Below are 19,093 nucleotides of genomic sequence, written 5' to 3' on the forward strand. Positions count from 1 at the left end.
AGGCTGACATGGGGTATTGTAAAGACTGATATGGGGTACTTACATGGGGTACTCTAAAGACTGACATTGGGTACTGTAGAGGCAGACATGGGATACTGTAGAGACTGACATGGGGTACTGACATGGGATACTGTAGAGACTGACATGAGGTACTGTAGAGACTGACATGGGGTACTGAAATGGGATACTGTAGAGACTGACATGGGGTACTGTAGAGACTGATATGGGGTACTGCAGAGGCTGATATGGGGTACTGTAGAGACTGACATGGGGTACTGTAGAGACAGACATAGGGTACTGACATGGGGTACTGTAGAGACTGACATAGGGTACTGTAGAGACTGACATGGGGTACTGTAGAGACTGACATAGGGTACTGTAGAGACTGATGGGGTACTGTATGACATGGGTACTGTAGAGACTGACATGGGGTACTGTAGAGACTGACATGGGGTACTGTAGAGACTGACATGGGGTACTGTAGAGACTGACATGGGGTACTGTAGAGGCTGACATGGGGTACTGTAGAGACTGACATGGGGTACTGTAGAGGCTGACATGGGGTACTGTAGGGTACTGTAGAGGCTGACATGGGGTACTGTAGAGACTGACATGGGGTACTGTAGAGACTGACATGGGATACTGTAGAGACTGACATGGGGTACTGTAGAGGCTGACATGGGGTACTGTAGAGGCTGACATGGGGTACTGTAGAGACTGACATGGGGTACTGTCATGGGATACTGTAGAGACTGACATGGGGTATTGTAAAGACTGATATGGGGTACTTACATGGGGTACTCTAAAGACTGATATTGGGTACTGTAGAGGCTGACATGGGGTACTGTAGAGGCTGACATGGGGTACTGTAGAGACTGACATGGGGTACTGTAGAGACTGACATGGGGTACTGTAGAGGCTGACATGGGGTACTGTAGAGACTGACATGGGGTACTGTAGAGGCTGACTGTAGAGACTGACATGGGGTACTGTAGAGACTGATATGGGGTACTGTAGAGGCTGATATGGGGTACTGTAGAGATTGATATGGGTACTGTAGAGGTACTGACATATGGGTACTGTACATAGGGGTAGAGACTGACATATACTGTAGGACTGACTGACATGGGGTACTGTAGAGGCTGACATGGGGTACTGTAGAGACTGACATGGGGTACTGTAGAGACTGACATGGGGTACTGTAGAGGCTGACATGGGGTACTGTAGAGACTGACATGGGGTACTGTCATGGGTTACTGTAGAGACTGACATGGGGTACTGTAGAGACTGATATGGGGTACTGTAGAGACTGATATGGGGTACTGTAGAGGCTGATATGGGGTATTGTAGAGACCGACATGGGGTACTGTAGAGACTGACATAGGGTACTGTAGAGACTGATATGGGGTACTGTAGAGGCTGATATGGGGTACTGTAGAGACTGACATGGGGTACTGTAGAGACTTGGGCTACTGTAGAGACTGACATGGGGTACTGTAGAGACTGACATGGGGTACTGTAGAGACTGACATGGGGTACTAGAGACATGGGGTACTGTAGAGACTGATATGGGGGTACTGTAGAGAGACTGACATGGGGTACTGTAGAGACTGATATGGGGTACTGTACAGGCTGATATGGGGTAATGTATATACTGACATAGGTAGAGACTGACATGGGGTACTGTAGAGACTGATATACTGTAGAGGGTATGGGGTACTGTAGAGACTGACATGGGGTACTGTAGAGGCTGACATAGGGTACTGTAGAGGCTGACATGGGTACTGTAGAGGCTGACATGGGGGTAGTACATGGGTACTGTAGAGACTGACATGGGGTACTGTAGAGACTGACATGGGGTACTGTAGAGACTGACATGGGGTACTGTAGAGGCTGACATAGGGTACTGTAGAGGCTGACATAGGGCACAGTAGGGACTGACATGGGATACTGTAGAGACTGATATGGGATACTGTAGAGACTGATATGGGGTACTTACATGGGGTACTGTAGAGGCTGACATGGGGTACTGTAGAGACTGACATGGGGTACTGTCATGGGATACTGTAGAGACTGACATGGGGTATTGTAAAGACTGATATGGGGTACTTACATGGGGTACTCTAAAGACTGACATTGGGTACTGTAGAGACTGACATGGGGTACTGACATGGGATACTGTAGAGACTGATATGGGGTACTGACATTGGGTACGGTAGAGGCTGACATAGGGTACAGTAGAGACTGACATGGATTACTGTAGAGACTGACATGGGGTACTGTAGAGATTGACATGGGATACTGTAGAGACTGACATGGGATTCCCTAAACTAGCATGACATTCTATTCAGAATTCTCTAGTTACCTGAATTCTGAAAATTGTAAGAAACTATCCATATTTTTATCATAAAACCGGAAAATGTATCTGCATCTCATCTCAGCTGGCATTCCACCGTGCTGTGTGCTTGGTTCCATTGCAGCCAGACCGAGTAATACTTCTTTAAAGTTAAGTATCCTTCGTTTGTGTGTGTCAAATGCCCTGTAAGCAGTAATGTAAACATATGAAATGTGACGATCCCTACATCTTAATCATGATCTCATCAAAAACAACACATATTGTAACTGACAGATTTTTCCAACTTCACTGGTAAAGCCATAAGAGATGTCTGTGATAGCTGTGTCACTAGAGAAAATATCAAATAGGAAAATAAAATTATAACACAACAACCAATGCAAATTAATTTCACAGGTGATGATTTTTTTAAGTGGAGCAAAAACAATACATCCTTGCACTTTGTTTAAAAGATATCAATATTGTAATTACATGAATTTTGACAGGATAATGCTTCTAAGTATGTCTGGTAATTTTGATGCTGTTAACACTATACTCCCTTTGAGAACATGGCATTCTTTTCGAGCACTTGAATTTACCAAGATTTACAAAGCCCATGTCATATATACCTGAAGAAATCCTCGACTAGGTCAGCCCTTGCTCCCTTGTGTGTGATGAAAGCCCGAAACACTTCAAAGTTCATCGTCTGACTGGGTAGACACCAGCTCATGAACTCTTGGAAAAACAGGTCTTGTTCTGTGTAAATAATTACCGATATATGATTTCAGATTAAAGAGAAAGAGAAGAGGAAAATCAGCCTATCCTTTGCCATGTTGTAATCCTGATTATTACAGGAAGTGTGGAAGAGTTTATCTACAGATATTTTATGTCTAAGTTACAGATTCAACCCAAGACTTTGATTAACACTCTAACAACTAAGCTCAAAAAATTCTCCTTTCAAAGGTTTATAGGAAGTCAACAGCACTATATCAGAGTGATATATATGATCACTCGTCATTTGGTAGGAAGTCAAACGTATTCTATCAGAGTGACATATATGATCACTCGTCATTTGGTAGGAAGTCAAACGTATTCTTTCAGAGTGACACATATCACTCAACATTTGGTAGGAAGTCAAACATATTCTATCAGAGTGACACATATGATCACTCGACATCTGGTAGGAAGTCAAAGGTATTCTATCAGAATGACACATATGATCACTCGGCATTTGGTAGGAAGTCAAACGTTTTCTATCAGAGTGACAGATATGATCACTCGGCATTTGGTAGGAAGTCAAACGTATTCTATCAGAGTGACAGATATGATCACTTGACATTTGGTAGGAAGTCAATCATATTCTATCAGAGTGACATAATACATTAGAGATGAAAATATAATTAACATACACTGTACATTACCTTTCTTGCCAAACTTGGCTGATTTGATAAGGGCCTCCTGTGCTGATAGTTGTGACAGATCAGTGACAGATTCTGTGTCAACATATTCCACATTAGTTTCGTTAAGGGTGTTTATCAAAGCTGGCCCTACAATAGATATATAGGAATACACTGATAATGAACAATCATAATACAATTGTCAGTCTGTGAGGGTATAACCTCTGGTACACATCGCCAATAAAACTTTATTTTTATGTCCTGGGATCGAATGATCTGGACTTTCATAATTGACATATATTTTTCTTGTGACAAGACCTTTCCATTGGTACCTAATTTTTGACCATGTGACTGTCATTTGAAAGTAAAAAATATCATTACCACAGTGAAGACATAAGTGTGTATGTAATTAACACATACATTACACAGTACACTTTTAATGTCCCACTTCAGATTCTGTTGCAACTGGGTGCATAGCATTTCATAAACACGTGTTGTTAACATGACATCTCCAGAAATTACAGTAATAGTTTGGGGTAGCCCACTTATTATAATCCTACTTGAAAATCTTTATCATAGATACCATTCTGTATTTGCTGTATAAAATTGACTAGCTCTGTTCCTAACAGTTCTGAAGATTTCAGCTTATCTTCTATTTGTTCTTCACTCAACCAGACAGCCTCCTGAGCACACTGAAATACACAGCAGAAAAGATAACTAAAACAAATATCACCTAGTTGTTTATCTACAGTTTGTGAGGAAAGATGGAATTCAGATTTTGGTTAAAAGTCAAGATAAGTATATCTTTGGAAACAAGCATCCTCAAAGTTCCAAATATTTGGTTATAACTTCCACAGCTGTTAAAATGTTAACCTGTTTGTACTTATTATTATGGGAAAAAATTAAAGGAATAGGCTTATATACTGAGAAGTTATGTGGAGACTGGCCAGTGATTGATCACCAGGGTGACTGGCCAGTGACTGATCACCACGGTGACTGGACAGTAATTGATCACCACTGCTGACTGGCCAGTGTTTCATCACCACTGCTGACTGGTTAGTGATTCATCACCACTGGTGACTGGTTAGTGATTCATCACCACTGCTGACTGGCCAGTGATTGATCACCACTGCTGACTGGCCAGTAATTGATCACCACTGCTGACTGGCCAGTAATTGATCACCACTGCTGACTGGCCAGTAATTGATCACCACTGCTGACTGGCCAGTAATTGATCACCACTGCTGACTGGCCAGTAATTGATCACCACTGCTGACTGGCCAGTGATTGATCACCACTGCTGACTGGCCAGTAATTGATCACCACTGCTGACTGGCCAGTGATTGATCACCACTGCTGACTGGCCAGTGATTGATCACCACTGCTGACTGGTTAGTGATTGATCACCACTGCTGACTGGCCAGTGATTGATCACCACTGCTGACTGGCCAGTGATTGATCACCACTGCTGACTGGCCAGTAATTGATCACCACTGCTGACTGGCCAGTAATTGATCACCACTGCTGACTGGCCAGTAATTGATCACCACTGCTGACTGGTTAGTGATTGATCACCACGGTGACTGGCCAGTGATTGATCACCACTGCTGACTGGCCAGTAATTGATCACCACTGCTGACTGGCCAGTAATTGATCACCACTGCTGACTGGCCAGTAATTGATCACCACTGCTGACTGGCCAGTAATTGATCACCACTGCTGACTGGCCAGTGATTGATCACCACGGTGACTGGACAGTGATTGATCACCACTGCTGACTGGCCTGTGATTGATCACCACTGCTGACTGGACAGTGATTGATCACCACTGCTGACTACCACTGCTGACTGGCCTGTGATTGATCACCACGGTGACTGGCCTGTGATTGATCACCACTGCTGACTGGCCAGTGACTGATCACCACAGTTACTGGACAGTAATTGATCACCACGGTGACTGGCCAGTGATTGATCACCACTGCTGACTGGCCAGTGACTGATCACCACTGCTGACTGGCCAGTGACTGATCACCAGGGTGACTGGCCAGTGACTGATCACCACGGTGACTGGCCAGTGACTGATCACCACGGTGACTGGCCAGTGATTGATCACCACTGCTGACTGGACAGTGATTGATCACCACTGCTGACTGGACAGTGATTGATCACCACTGCTGACTGGCCAGTGACTGATCACCACTGCTGACTGGCCAGTGATTGATCACCACTGCTGACTGGACAGTGACTGATCACCAGGGTGACTGGCCAGTGACTGATCACCACGGTGACTGGACAGTAATTGATCACCACTGCTGACTGGCCAGTGATTAATCACCACTGGTGACTGGCCAGTGATTGATCACCACTGCCGACTGGTCAGTGTTTGATTACCACTGCTGACTGGACAGTGATTGATCACCACTGCTGAGTGGCCAACTATTTGGCATTGTTGAATAAACAGCTAATAATGGTAGGAATCCACATGAAGACACTGTCAACAGTAGTCTATAGAGCACCATGTCACCAATGTCTTACCAGCCAAGTGATAGTGTTTACCAATAGCAGCCAGAGAAAGCGTTAAGTGCATATTGTACACCTGGGTAACCAGTGACTTCCAGGAAAGTCAGGATGGAAATGGAAAGATCTGAGACGTTGGGCAGACAGATGGCTACCTGCAATAGACTGATACTTGAGCATGTGCGGGCTAGTGCTGGTCACAATGATAGGTTGGAAATGGTCAGCTGGTGTTACAGTCAGCTGTGCTGGTCACAATGGCAGGCTGGAAATGGTCAGCTGGTGTTACAGTCGGCTGTGCTGGTCACAATGGCAGGCTGGATATGGTCAACTGGTGTTACAGTCAGCTGTGGTGGTCACAAGGACAGGCTGGGAATGGTCAGCTGGTGTTACAGTCAGCTATGGTGATCACAAGGACAGGCTGGAAATGGTCAACTGGTGTTACAGTCAGCTGTGGTGGTCACAAGGACAGGCTGGGAATGGTCAACTGGTGTTACAGTCAGCTATGGCGGTCACAAGGACAGGCTGAAATGGTCAGCTGGTGTTAGAGTCAGCTGTGGTGGTCACAAGGACAGGTTGGGAATGGTCAACTGGTGTTACAGTCAGCTATGGTGGTCACAAGGACAGGCTGGAATGGTCAGCTGGTGTTACAGTCAGCTGTGGTGGTCACAAGGACAAACTGGAAATGGTCGGCTGGTGTTGGTAGACCAAGACTGGGAGTTAATCATTTTCAGCTGTGGTGCAAAAAGGAAATAAGAACGGAATTGTAGTGTTTGAAATCAGAGGAGGCATAGCAGCACAAGAGCAAAGCAGTTGAGCTAAGAGAGTAGGGATCATGGAGTCGATGAAAGTTTCTGAGCACAAGATCAGATGGACTGCCAGTGGAAGTTGGAATCAGTTGGGATTACCTTCATATTCGGGTCGGTGCCATCTCAAAAAAATTGGGGCTCTTGGTAGCTCCAGCTTGTACCCTGTGAGATGGCAGAGCTAGCACACATATTATTCAGCCCTCCAAGATACAGACGGTGTCACAACCAGGTTCTGGCCACCTTATCTGACTTTCTGGAGAACCCTTGGGTGGGTGGAAGGTCAGTGACACCATAAACCCACACAGTTTGTGAGAGCTGGGGAGAAGGGACACCCAACTATCACTCAAGTCATAAAAACTTAATCAGCCTTGCACCTTCCTAGGAAATGAGCACAGACCTTAACAAAAACTTGTCTTTCCAGATGTTGTGCACATCATATTGAAACCAGATATTGTGATGTGGTCACAACAGCGTCAGAAGATCATCCTGATGGAGCTGACGGTTCCATGGGAGGAAGGGTGCGATGGGGCAAACAAATGAAAAGCTGCAAAATGTGAAGAACTTGTAGAGTAGTGCACACAGGAGGGATGGAGCACCTGGCTGATCCCAGTAGAAGTTGGTGCCAGAGGATTCCCTGCAGAGTCGGTAAGGAAGATGGTCCAGAAAGTGGTATTCAAAGTTTATCAAAAATAGAATTGGTGTTCATATCACAAATACATTGACATGTACACCATTGGCATTTAAAGTGGGCACATCCAATCAATTTCAACAACAAAGAGCTTCTAATACTCCACTCTACCCAGTGACAGTTATGACCTGGATTTTAAGTAAATGTCATCTCTCTTTTTTTCTCAAAATTTGTTGGGATTTGACAGGAACACTTTCCACCCACTTCCATGCTTCTCAAGACTTTTGGTTCACCGAAAGAAATCTTTCACAAGTTTAAACAAATCTGATCATTGTGACCTTCAATATGGGTCAAGGTCATTTCTTTTCGCAAACTTTGTCGCACTTCAATCTAGAAACCTATCACCCAAACAACATGCTTCTATGCCTTTTGGTTTGTCAGAATAAGTTGTTTTAATAGTTTAACAAATTTGACCCCTGTGACCTTGAACAAGAGTCAAGGTTATTTTCTGTACACAAATCATCCTACAAACCTATCAGCCAACTTCCATGCTTCTGCATCGAATGGGTAGAAGAAGTCATTTGTTTTAACAAATTTGACTTTTGTGACCTTGAATAAGGGTCAGGTCATTTCTTTTCTTAAATATTGGTGGGCTTCATCTTAGGAATCTATCACCATGCTTCTGTGTCTTGTGGTTGTTCAGAATAAGTTGTGTCAAAGTTTTAACTAATCTGACACCTGTGACAATAAACATGCATCTTGGACATTTCTTTTCACACACTTTGTCAGGTTTCATCATAGGAACATACCAGTTGAATATCATGCTTGCCAGTTCACGAGAAGCCATTTAAATGATTTAACATATCTGACCCCTGTGACCTTGAATACAGGTCAAGGTCATTTTGTTTTGGCAAACTTTGTTGGACATCGTCCTAGGAACATACCAGCTAAATGTCAAAAAATGGTCCACTGGTCCTTCAGATAAGGTGAGCTAACAAGTGAACTGGTTAACAGTTGTCAGAATCAAATACAATACATAAAGATGATACATAAAAAAGAAAAAACCAACCCCCATCCCCTCCTCTTCCCCATCCAACCCACTCTTCCCCATTCACCCCTCCTCTTCCCAACCCCCTGCTTTCTCTTCCCCATGCTGCCTCCTCTTCCCCACCCTGCCTCCTCTTACCTTCTCTTCCCCACGCTGCCTCCTCTTCCACATGCTGCCTCCTCTTCCCAACCTTGCTTCCTCTTCCCCACCCTGCATTCTCTTCCCCACCCTGCCTCCTCTTCCCCACCTTGCATTCTCTTATCCACCCTGCCTCCTCTTCCCCCACCCTGCTTCCTCTTCTCACCCTGCCTCCTCTTCCCACCCTGCCTCCTCTTCCCTTCTCTTCCCCACCCTGCCTCATCTTCCCTTCTCTTCCCAACCCTGCCTCCTCTTCCTCACCCTGCCTCCTTTTCCCCACCCTGCCTCCTCTTCCTCACCCTGTCTCCTCTTCCCCACCCTGCATTCTCTTCCCCAAGCCTGCCTTGATCTTCTTCCCTATTCTGTCACTTCTTCCCCACCCCGCCTCCTGTTGTACTGCAGTTGATTGAAAAATGTAACGTCATAAGATGTCAGTTGAATTGCAATCAAAACAGTTTGTCAATTAGCCATAATGAGTGATACAACATCGAACAGCTGTCCTACAGCCGACTACAGAAGTTAATCCTAATACATATTCTCTGTCCCTTAATTAATTAGGTACGTTATATAAGGATCATCAAAATGAACCAGAACTGGATAACTGCTGGGGACAACATGTACACAAAGCTAAAACAGATCATTTCAAAGAGAAAATACAAAGTGACAGTTTTTTCTTTAAAGATCACACTATAAGTGTGTAAGCTTTCAACAATTTTTTAGACAAAAAAACCCTATCACTACAACTGTCAGAGTACTTAAACTACTGAGTAGGTAATTATACCTATATTGGTAACTATACACTTAATCAAACAATATGATATGCTTAAAATTGAACATATATGTCCTCTGGATTTATTGAAGAATAAATACCATACTAAGACAAATAAGCTAAGAACATTAAAAACAATGATCATAGGCATGAGATTTATTAACCTTATAAACACAATTAAACACTGACCAGGTCAAGCCTCTCAACTGGGTGCATCAGGAATGTTACCAAGACAACTGATGGTGATTTGACAAAGTGTATGAAGGTTGTCTTTAATAGCCCCTTCACTCCAACATCCTGACCTGTCACCTATAAATAGAAAATATTTTATTGCGTAACAGAACTTGAAGAACAGAACATGTATATAAACCATCAATATTTCACAAGTCAAAGATGGGCGAATTTTGTAAGTGTGGTATTTCTGCAAACAAACACCCTCTGTAATGATATGTAATCTTTTAAGTCCTTCCTGTTCCACGAAACATGAAGTACAATACATATTTACTATTAAAATACATGTACAGCAAAGAACTATGTGAATTAAATAATTTATTGAATTAATTAGAACAAAATAAGCACACTAATCATGTTTTCCTGGTTTACCATATTATACATTCATGTATTAACATCATATGTAAAACCCTGAAAATTATTATTATAATCTTCACATAGATAAATTTAATGATATACCAAGTTTGGGGTTCTATCTAAAACTACAATCAAAGTACTGAAAGTACTGGTATGCTAAGACCATTAAAACAATAAATTCTTTGTTATTAGCTTGCTATATACTGAAAAAAACTATATGAAAGCAGTACATCATTGCAGCCCATAAAAAATGACCAGCAGATATCAGAAATAACAAGCATAGTAGTATTACTTATGTAATACATGTCCCAAGTAGGCTCCAAGATGATAGGGAAGTTGTCCATTTCTTTGGATACATTGTAGGGAATGTTGATCTTGGACACCATATTATCACTTTAAAGACTGCGTATCTTATTGGTTTAAGACCATTAGTTAGACCATCATGCAAATAACATGCTACATACAAATATTGGGCAGCTTCATTTTCCAGATTGTTTGTAAATGACTGCATAAGAGTGCCAATTTTCTAAAACAAACATGATTTGTCACCATAACTTAAAATAGAAGATGCCTATTCTTCTGGAACACCTGGTCTTATTCTCCTTGTACTTTTTCAGGGAATCTTCAAGTAGATATTGTCTTTGTTTCAATTTTACACTTGTTTTGCTGGTTCTACAATTCTGTTGACATGTTTATATATTCTTTGTTCTCTAAAACTTGTCGCAAGATATTTTATTCCTCTTGTATTATCATTTTTTAACATCCTAACAGTGACCTTAACCTTGAAATTTGCAAGATGTGAATATCTTATAGGTTGTGAAATTTGAAAGAAGGATGAGGGTAATGCAAAGGAAAACACACCCATGCAACTATCTGTTTTTTGACTGTGACCTTGATCTCAGACATCTGACCCTGAATTTCTTAAGAAACCAAATTCTCATAAGGGATACATGCTCCAAATTTGATTAAGGTATACTAACTGTTTTAGTCTCAATGCGTTTACAAGGTAATCATATAGTACTTATGCAAGTACTGTGACCTCTACATTCAATCTTCAAAATCATTACTATATCCTCTCCACATTGCCCAGGGATAACTGAAACTGTAATCCAAATGATAATACCCCCAACACCCACAGCCTTAGCTATCTCCCCATGGTGACCTTTTGCACAGAAACATCTTCTGAAACACAGCAGCATGTGCACATGTTCCCCGACATTCCTGCGAAGTTTTGTTGAAATTGGTCCACAGGTTCGGAAGTTGACCAACATGCAAAACCTGTCTATATTGACCAGTTGCCATGGCAATCAATATTTCGAGGGAAAATGGTGCATGCACATCTACACATTGTCCCGAATATTACTGTAAAGTTTCATTGGAGTTGTCCAGACAACAAGTGTCTACAGACAGACAAACAGATGGATGGACGGATAGACAACCTGATTCCAGTTTACCCACCTTTTGGTGGTATAAGAATGCACAAGAGTGCTTACAAATTCCATGTGGACAGGCATCATTGAAAAATAATAATAATAAAAACATGATACAAATGCTTATATCTTGTTTTATTCAGTTTTTAGATACAGTATTCTTTCCATTTTTTGATCAGCAATGTAATCTTGTCATGTCAATATCCTAGTACAAGATTGCATACACAAAATTGTTGTAGGTAGACTTTTAAGATGAATAAAAAAAATACATGCCTAAGTTTAAATGAAGGTTTTAAACAGAAGTCGTAATATGTTCAGTATACAGTGATTTTTCTAGACAATTGTAAACTATAAACTTGGTATACAGCCATCTTTTCTACACATTTGTAAACAACAAACTCAGTATGCGGTGATCTTTTCTACAAAAAGTTTTTTTTATATATATTGTATACACTAAACTCAGAAAAAAAAAAAAAAAAGTAAACCTTTCTATGTACACTACAAACTCAGTATACAGTGATCCTTTCTACAAAAACTTGGTATAACTAGTGAATCTTTCTACTCAAGTAAATTGAAGATTGTATACAAATTTACTACAAATGCAGTATAAAATGATCTTTTCCACATTATTTTAGTTTCTGCGATTTGTTGATTCTTCTTTTGCGATGGTAAATATATTGCCGCCTTTAGAGAGTACTGTGACCTTAAAAGGCAACATGGTTGTTAGCATCTCCTCAAGTTATTAATCATCTTCAACATCTAATTGGAGGTTGGAAAGAAGGACGTTTTTCTCCACCATAAGGTCCTCTAATCCATTGTTGGTCATAATGGCCAATTCCAAGTTGGAAGAATCAATAGAGATACCTTCTACCATTCCAGATTTCATTTCTTCAGGGACATCCACCTGCTGAAAGAGAGTAAGGGAAATAAATAAATATTTCATTATTGCTATGATTATGTGCAAGAAATATACACTTCTGTATAAGCTTATAGTCTTGAACTTCCCAATAGGAGTCTATATTAAATATACTGTAATTACTTATTTTGACGTTCAGGACTGTCAAATTATTAAGCGATGGACAGCTAGCAAAATAATAATATCTCGACCATGGTCATACAGAGATTGAATCATAAAGTTAAAATCTGTGCAGTATGATAATTTATTTTGACATTTGTATTTCAAAAATCAATTTGACTTGAAAAGTAATGTGTAATTTAATCAATTACATTGGACCGCCATGTAATGGTAATCTAATTATTTTGAAAATACCTGTAATGGCAATGCCATTTTCATAACATAATTTAAATTTAATTAATTACATCATCATGTAACTGTTACAAACAGTAGCTGTCCTAACTGATCCTAAAATTAACTTTGGCTACTTCTATCACAAAATTAACTTTGGCTATGTCTATTACAAATGCCACATTTAGCTACAGTAGAAGTATTTCAAAAATGTATAACATTGTAGCTGAAAGGACATGATTAATGGTTACTTAACCAGAACTACAGTTCTGAACAAACCACTACAAAGCCTGGTTAACTGTACTAAGAAAATGTCCTCTCAATTAATCAATTTCATTGATTATTGACATCTTATTGAAACAAAACTCTAAAATGCTAAAAAACAGACGACAATTAATGACAAATATTGAGTCTAGGGCTGTGTAAAATTGATGAATCAAAAGTGTTGAACTGAAAGTGGATGCAGTTGACATAATACTGAAATTTCTGAGATAAACAAATACAGTACATATATTAAAAGTTCAGGCATAATAAGAATTGTACCAATTACACTTTACACATTCACACTGGGACCTTACACTTTACACATTCACACTGGGATCTAACACTTTGCTAGGTTTATCCTAATCTTTATTAAAACACTTTCCGGGATTCAGATGTTAATTGACATCTTCATTATTCCCAATTTTCATATTGTAATCGTTCACATGCATCACTCTTCAACAGAATCAATGAGACATCATGTCAGAAAGACAAAAACTGAATTTAAGCTAAAACTATATATATTAACTTCACATGTAAACCTTACAATTGGCATAGCTGTAGAGTTCCCGTACGATTTCATACCCTGGCCTTGGGGTACTTATAAATTATCTCCCATCAAAAATTTGAAAGAGCTAGGTCTACAATAGCACGGACAGTGACCGATATTTTAAAGTAAAATCGATATATGACACAGATAGATTCCTAGATCTATTCACGGTAGCGTAAGTAGTACAGTACAATATTACAGATAAGTTTTTTTTCTGTTTAATTTCCGATCTGTTGGGCCACTGACAGAAGTGACTGCAATGAGACCATTATGAAACGATCATTCAAAAATAAATCCATTTCAAAATACTGAAATACTTTACGGAAGCAACAAAAATGTGCTAGATGCTTACATAACATTTTTCAAATGCATACTGCTTCAAAGGAAAAGTCTTGAAAATATTTTGAAAAAAAGTGCCATGGCGGCAGTGCCCAGCTTGCGCGTCGCCGTCAAGCCTAAATTCAATACATGCGATGGCTCATTTCAAATGAATTGTTGCAAAAAATGCAATTGCTAGTTCAGTATAGGTATTGACATTAAATTCAGCATATATATATATATAGTGATACTTAACTACATAAGTTACCCACCATCTTCTTTCAGCCGCCGTCTTCTTTCCGGGGCAGCACCGAGCACCCCGGCTGTTTCCGTCAAAATTTTATGCTACTCTAAATCATTCTTATTTTAGTTTCATTCTTATTTTCAACTACATATTTCAATATTTACAAAAGTTTTCAACAGTATTAAACGGGATGAAAATTTTCCCCCCCCAAAAAAAAAGAAAGATATGACACCCACAATGCATCGCGCGGAAAAGAAAGTTCAGCCGCCATATTGGCATCGCCTCGCAAAATTTACCACCATAAAACGTGAGTCTTTGTCATTGTATTTACAAATTTCGATGCCTGGTTATCATTAATACACAACACAAAACGTTTTCTTGATGTACAAGTAATGAAGAAAATGTTGATAAGGTTGTTTCGTTTAATGACTAGCATCAGCAACTTGTAGGGGCGATAATCCAATGATTACGGTAATGTCCGGCAGATGGAGTAGGAGTAAACTTTCGATTTATGAACCAATGAAAACGAAGTACAGATACTCAGGGCCAGGGGCGACAGCAACATGCTGAAGAGCATTGAAAATGCTCTTAGCATAAAAACAGTCTCCTGAGTCACAATGCTTGTATTAACATGTTATATAATATATAAATTAGTTAAATATTCTAATTAATAACTGATAAAAGAGGCCAGAAATGACAACTTTGTCTGACATCTGAATATGCAAGTATGTTAATGTCCTGAAACATAGAAAAGTATTACTATAAAGTATATATACAATTACATAGATAAAGTTAGACATTCTGTATTAAATTCAAATTACTGCAAATCTTCTATCAGGTTTACAATTAATCATGTCAGACGTGTGCATAGGTCGTGGTTGTAAAACCAGGATGATAGATTTATCTCAAGGAGCCCGAGCTCAAGTAAGACATGTATATTTACCCCAGTATAACTGACTGCACCAGCTGCTGACAGCTGAGATCAATAGCATAACAGAAGAAAACATATGTGGAAAGTGCTACAAGCGGTACCTCAAGCAAAGGCCATTGCAGTCTGAATTGTATGAACCTTCTGGTATGAGCACCCCAGATGACCTGGAGATTGATGCAGATGATGCTTACACTGATTTCATGTCATCCAACCAACTACCACTAATCTCTGTTGAGAAATTATTGTATGGTGGCAATGCACATAAAAGATGTGTCATATATGGAAAAGAGGGCACTGGGCTATGCACCATACCTCAGCATGCCAGGACAAATTTGATATTTTTGCATTTTCTATGGTGTCCCCCTGATGCTTGTGTTTGCAATGACCATGTAATTGGTGACTCTCTGAATTGAGGTTTTTCTTGTAAAACCAATTAATGAAAAAAGAGAGACCCCAACAACCCCCTGTAGGGAGTCCCTATTTTTGCCCGTAATACCTACTCATGACCTGAGACACGTCCTTCTTTATCACTTACGCTAAAGATGAAAGTGCAGAACAGAAAGGAAGGGGAGGCAAGATAATTTGTTATCAACAAACATAGGTTGGGACTCAATAAAGTTATGGTAAGTATTACATCATGAAAATTGGTTTTACAAGAAAAACCTCAATTTCATTTCAGTAATAATTACTTTAGTATGCGAAACAGGAGGGGGAACAGCCACAGACTGTGCCACAACCAAGGGCCCCAAGGAAAACAGATCGTCAGAAAACGACACGAGCAACTGTAAATAAAAGTCTGTGAAAGTGGTCTGTCCTCCCCAGAAAGCGGCTGACATAACCTCCGGAAATGAAGAGCCTGAAAGCGAGAGCCCTGACCTCATGTGCCCTTGCATCCCCTCATCAGAGTAGTCATAAGCAAAACGAATTACCAACGTGATCCTTGCCCCCCCCCCACCAACCCATCCCCACCAAGATGCAAAGTCCTTCACTGACTGGGTTACAGGAAGCATTGCTTCCCAATCCCTTGAAGCAGGGACCCAGTTGGAAAGAAGGAACATTTACAAGGGCCTAATGTGAAGATGCCCCAGTGGGACTACATCAGCCAGGGAACTGAGATACCTTAGAAACCTGAGGAACCAACGCTCCTGAACCCGGGACATGTCCATGAAAGCTAGAGCCATGTCTTGGGCCTTAACAAACTTGTCCTCTGGTGGGTGGACAATGTCGTGAACCCTATTGAAATGGTTACCCAAGACACAAAGTCCTGAGAAGGGGACACCTTCGACTTCTCTCGGGAGGGAATGAAGCCAATCTTCAGCAAGAGCTTCAGGACCAGGCAGGTATTCTGCATCAAAGAATCCCTGACCATGTGTGACATGAGGGAATCGTCAAAGTAGATGTAAACATCTATACTCTGAGAATGCAGGAAACTCACCACCACCTGTAAATGTTTGGTAAAAACCAGAGCAGCAGTGGTAAGTGGCCCGGAACTGGAAGACACTGCCTCACAAGTAAAACGGAGGTACTTCCTTGCCGAATTCTTTATGGGGATATGGAAATAAGCATCCTCCATGGTCCTTCCTCCCTCAACGCAAGAGCCTTCTCTGGGTCCCTGGGAGGGGTGGGGGGGCGTGGGGGGGGGGGGTGAGATTGGTTTTGCAGACAAGGGGGGATCCTGAATCAAGGGAATCCCTAAACCTTTCGACACCACTGACAAGGCCCGACTGTCTTGAGTAATCTCTTTCCTCTGTGTGAGAAAAGAGGCCAGATGCACGCCTACCAAAAAGTTCTGGGGCCTGAAGAAACCAGGCCAAGGTCTGGCAGACCCGCAACAGTTGGGAGTGGTACGGAGGGAAGAAGTGAGTCAGAAACTCGATTTCCCCTTGGAAGGAGGTTTCTTGCCTCCTTTCCCCTTCTTCCCTTAGTCTTAGACTTCTTCCCAGCAGAACGCTGCTTGGGATTTGGCCTTGACCTCTTCACAGCAGGCCCAGCACCCTGTGAAGTGCCAGGACCACTGGAACCAGGCTTCTTGAAAAGAACGCCAATGGCCACCTGGTCCTCCTTCAAGTCCTTCTGAACAGCTGGTAAAACATCACTGAACAGAGAGGGACCATTGAAGGGGGCTGTCAAAAGGCAAGCAGAAAGGTTCGCTCACCTGAATGTCCCCTAGAACAGTACACCGGCAAACTAGCATCACGTCAGCAAGCAGAGAAGACTGCCACCGAACGTAACGCAGAATTCAGGGCAGACGTAAGTCTGTCCTGCATATCTTGCCTCTCCTCGGCAGAAAGCCGATCCTCAGGCAGATCAGACAATCTGTACAAGGAAAGAGTGAAGAAATCAATGTATGACAAGATATGCAGTGAGAGGTGCAACATCCTCTCGACCTTGTGATGCTCCTTGGCTAGGAACACTACCTGGTCTACCGCTTTCCCGGGCCAGGAAGAAAGATCCCTCGATTCCAGCTTGGCTGAATGGGGAGACAATTTCCCGTCGTAGATGGCATAATCAGAGGGTCTAACCTCTGATAAATCTATCACCCCGAGTTGCAACCCAGGAAACCCAGGAGCCCGTGTAGAAGAAAAATTTGATAACACGCGCCTGCACAGTAGCCAGAGCTAAGGACACAATAGTGCCCTCTGGCAGGGTCCTGTCACTGCGAGGAGCAGGTTAAGGAGGTACCACAGAACTCAGTAATGTGGTGGCCTCTGGGACCGATGACGCCGAAGGAGGTGGGCAATCCTTCTCACCGAGGAAAAGGGCAACATCCGTGCACAATGCATGCAAACGAGGGGGAAGCCTTTGAATCCATTGACTCCGAGGTATCCCCATCCTGGGGAAGGGATACCTTCGGTGCTACATAGGAAACCACCTGAGACACCTCCAGTCTGGGCTGAGTGGATTTCGGGTGGGAACGCTTAGCAGGGCATTTACCCACATTTGCCTTAGGGCGTGCAGCGAGCATGGACACCCCAAGTTCCTTGGAAGAAGCAGAGTGGACCGCCTGAGAAACGGAAGCACTACTAGCCCGGTATCGCTTAGTGCCGGCTGAATGAGCCCCCCAACGGGAGGATTGTTGGGAAGGAGGGAGGACCAACAAACCATCGTACCTCTGCTGGTTTGGGGAAACCAAATCCCAAGGGTTCCAATGACAGAACGAAAAGGGACCAAATCCAAACCCTTAAGGGTAGGAAGACGGACCCAAAGGTTGGGAGTGACCCCAGGGTACACCAAACTGGCCTGCCTGAGACTGGGGCTAGAAACCCTGACCGATGGCCGAAGGAAATCCGCCACTCCCACCGGAAACAGCCCCAGGCATGTACGGGTTGGAACCGCCACTGCTGGGATACTGAGTCCTGGGAAACCATGTGCAAACCCATGATTAAAACCGGAACTAGGGGAAGGCATCCTGCGGAAACAGCCTGACTGGTCAGCCAACCCAAAACCTGGTGTAGAACCAGGGTTCCTGGACACCGATAAACCTATACTAGTCACAGAGTGACAGGAACCTGGCAACGAAAGACCGTGTGGGCAGGAAGACTCGCTAACAAGAGGTGCCACCTGTAAACCTAAAGGATTACAGGAGTGGTGTCTCAAAACCTGGAGGCAGGGCAAACCCAGGAACTGTACATGGACTCTCCCCAGGACCAGAAGCTACTGGTACACCGGAGGCACTAAATGTGTTAGTACTCAGTGATTGGGACACATACCTACCCGAAGGCAAGCTCTGAAAAGGCTTACGGGGGGTCCCAACCAATTCTGCATCAGAACGATCCCACTCCGAACCGGGCTGCTCCTCCCAAGAACCAGACTGAAGCTGGGAGGGAGGGGCCACCCCCTGGACCCCAACCAACTCCGCCGAAACAGAGGCAGTGGGTCCAGGCACAAAGT

The 19,093-nt window shown here is 42.4% G+C and overlaps 1 protein-coding gene across 1 annotated transcript in view; it reads right to left on the minus strand.

The window, feature by feature from the left end:
- LOC132564003 (uncharacterized) overlaps positions 1–19,093 on the minus strand; it is a gene marked incomplete at its 3' end in the record, with an annotated part of 39,707 nt that overhangs the window by 13,817 nt on the left and 6,797 nt on the right. The window contains exons 2-6 of the mRNA XM_060228753.1: positions 9,824–9,943; positions 4,313–4,421; positions 3,754–3,879; positions 2,962–3,088; positions 2,366–2,539 (exon numbers count right to left, since the gene is read on the minus strand). Coding sequence (XP_060084736.1) covers positions 2,366–2,539; positions 2,962–3,088; positions 3,754–3,879; positions 4,313–4,421; positions 9,824–9,943 — 656 coding nt within the window. The remainder of the gene's footprint in view (positions 1–2,365; positions 2,540–2,961; positions 3,089–3,753; positions 3,880–4,312; positions 4,422–9,823; positions 9,944–19,093) is intronic.

The sequence above is a fragment of the Ylistrum balloti genome, unplaced genomic scaffold (genome assembly GCF_031769215.1).
Source record: "Ylistrum balloti isolate Yb309-2 unplaced genomic scaffold, AGI_CSIRO_Ybal_v1 Utg371964, whole genome shotgun sequence".
NCBI classification, from domain to species: Eukaryota; Metazoa; Mollusca; class Bivalvia; order Pectinida; family Pectinidae; genus Ylistrum; species Ylistrum balloti.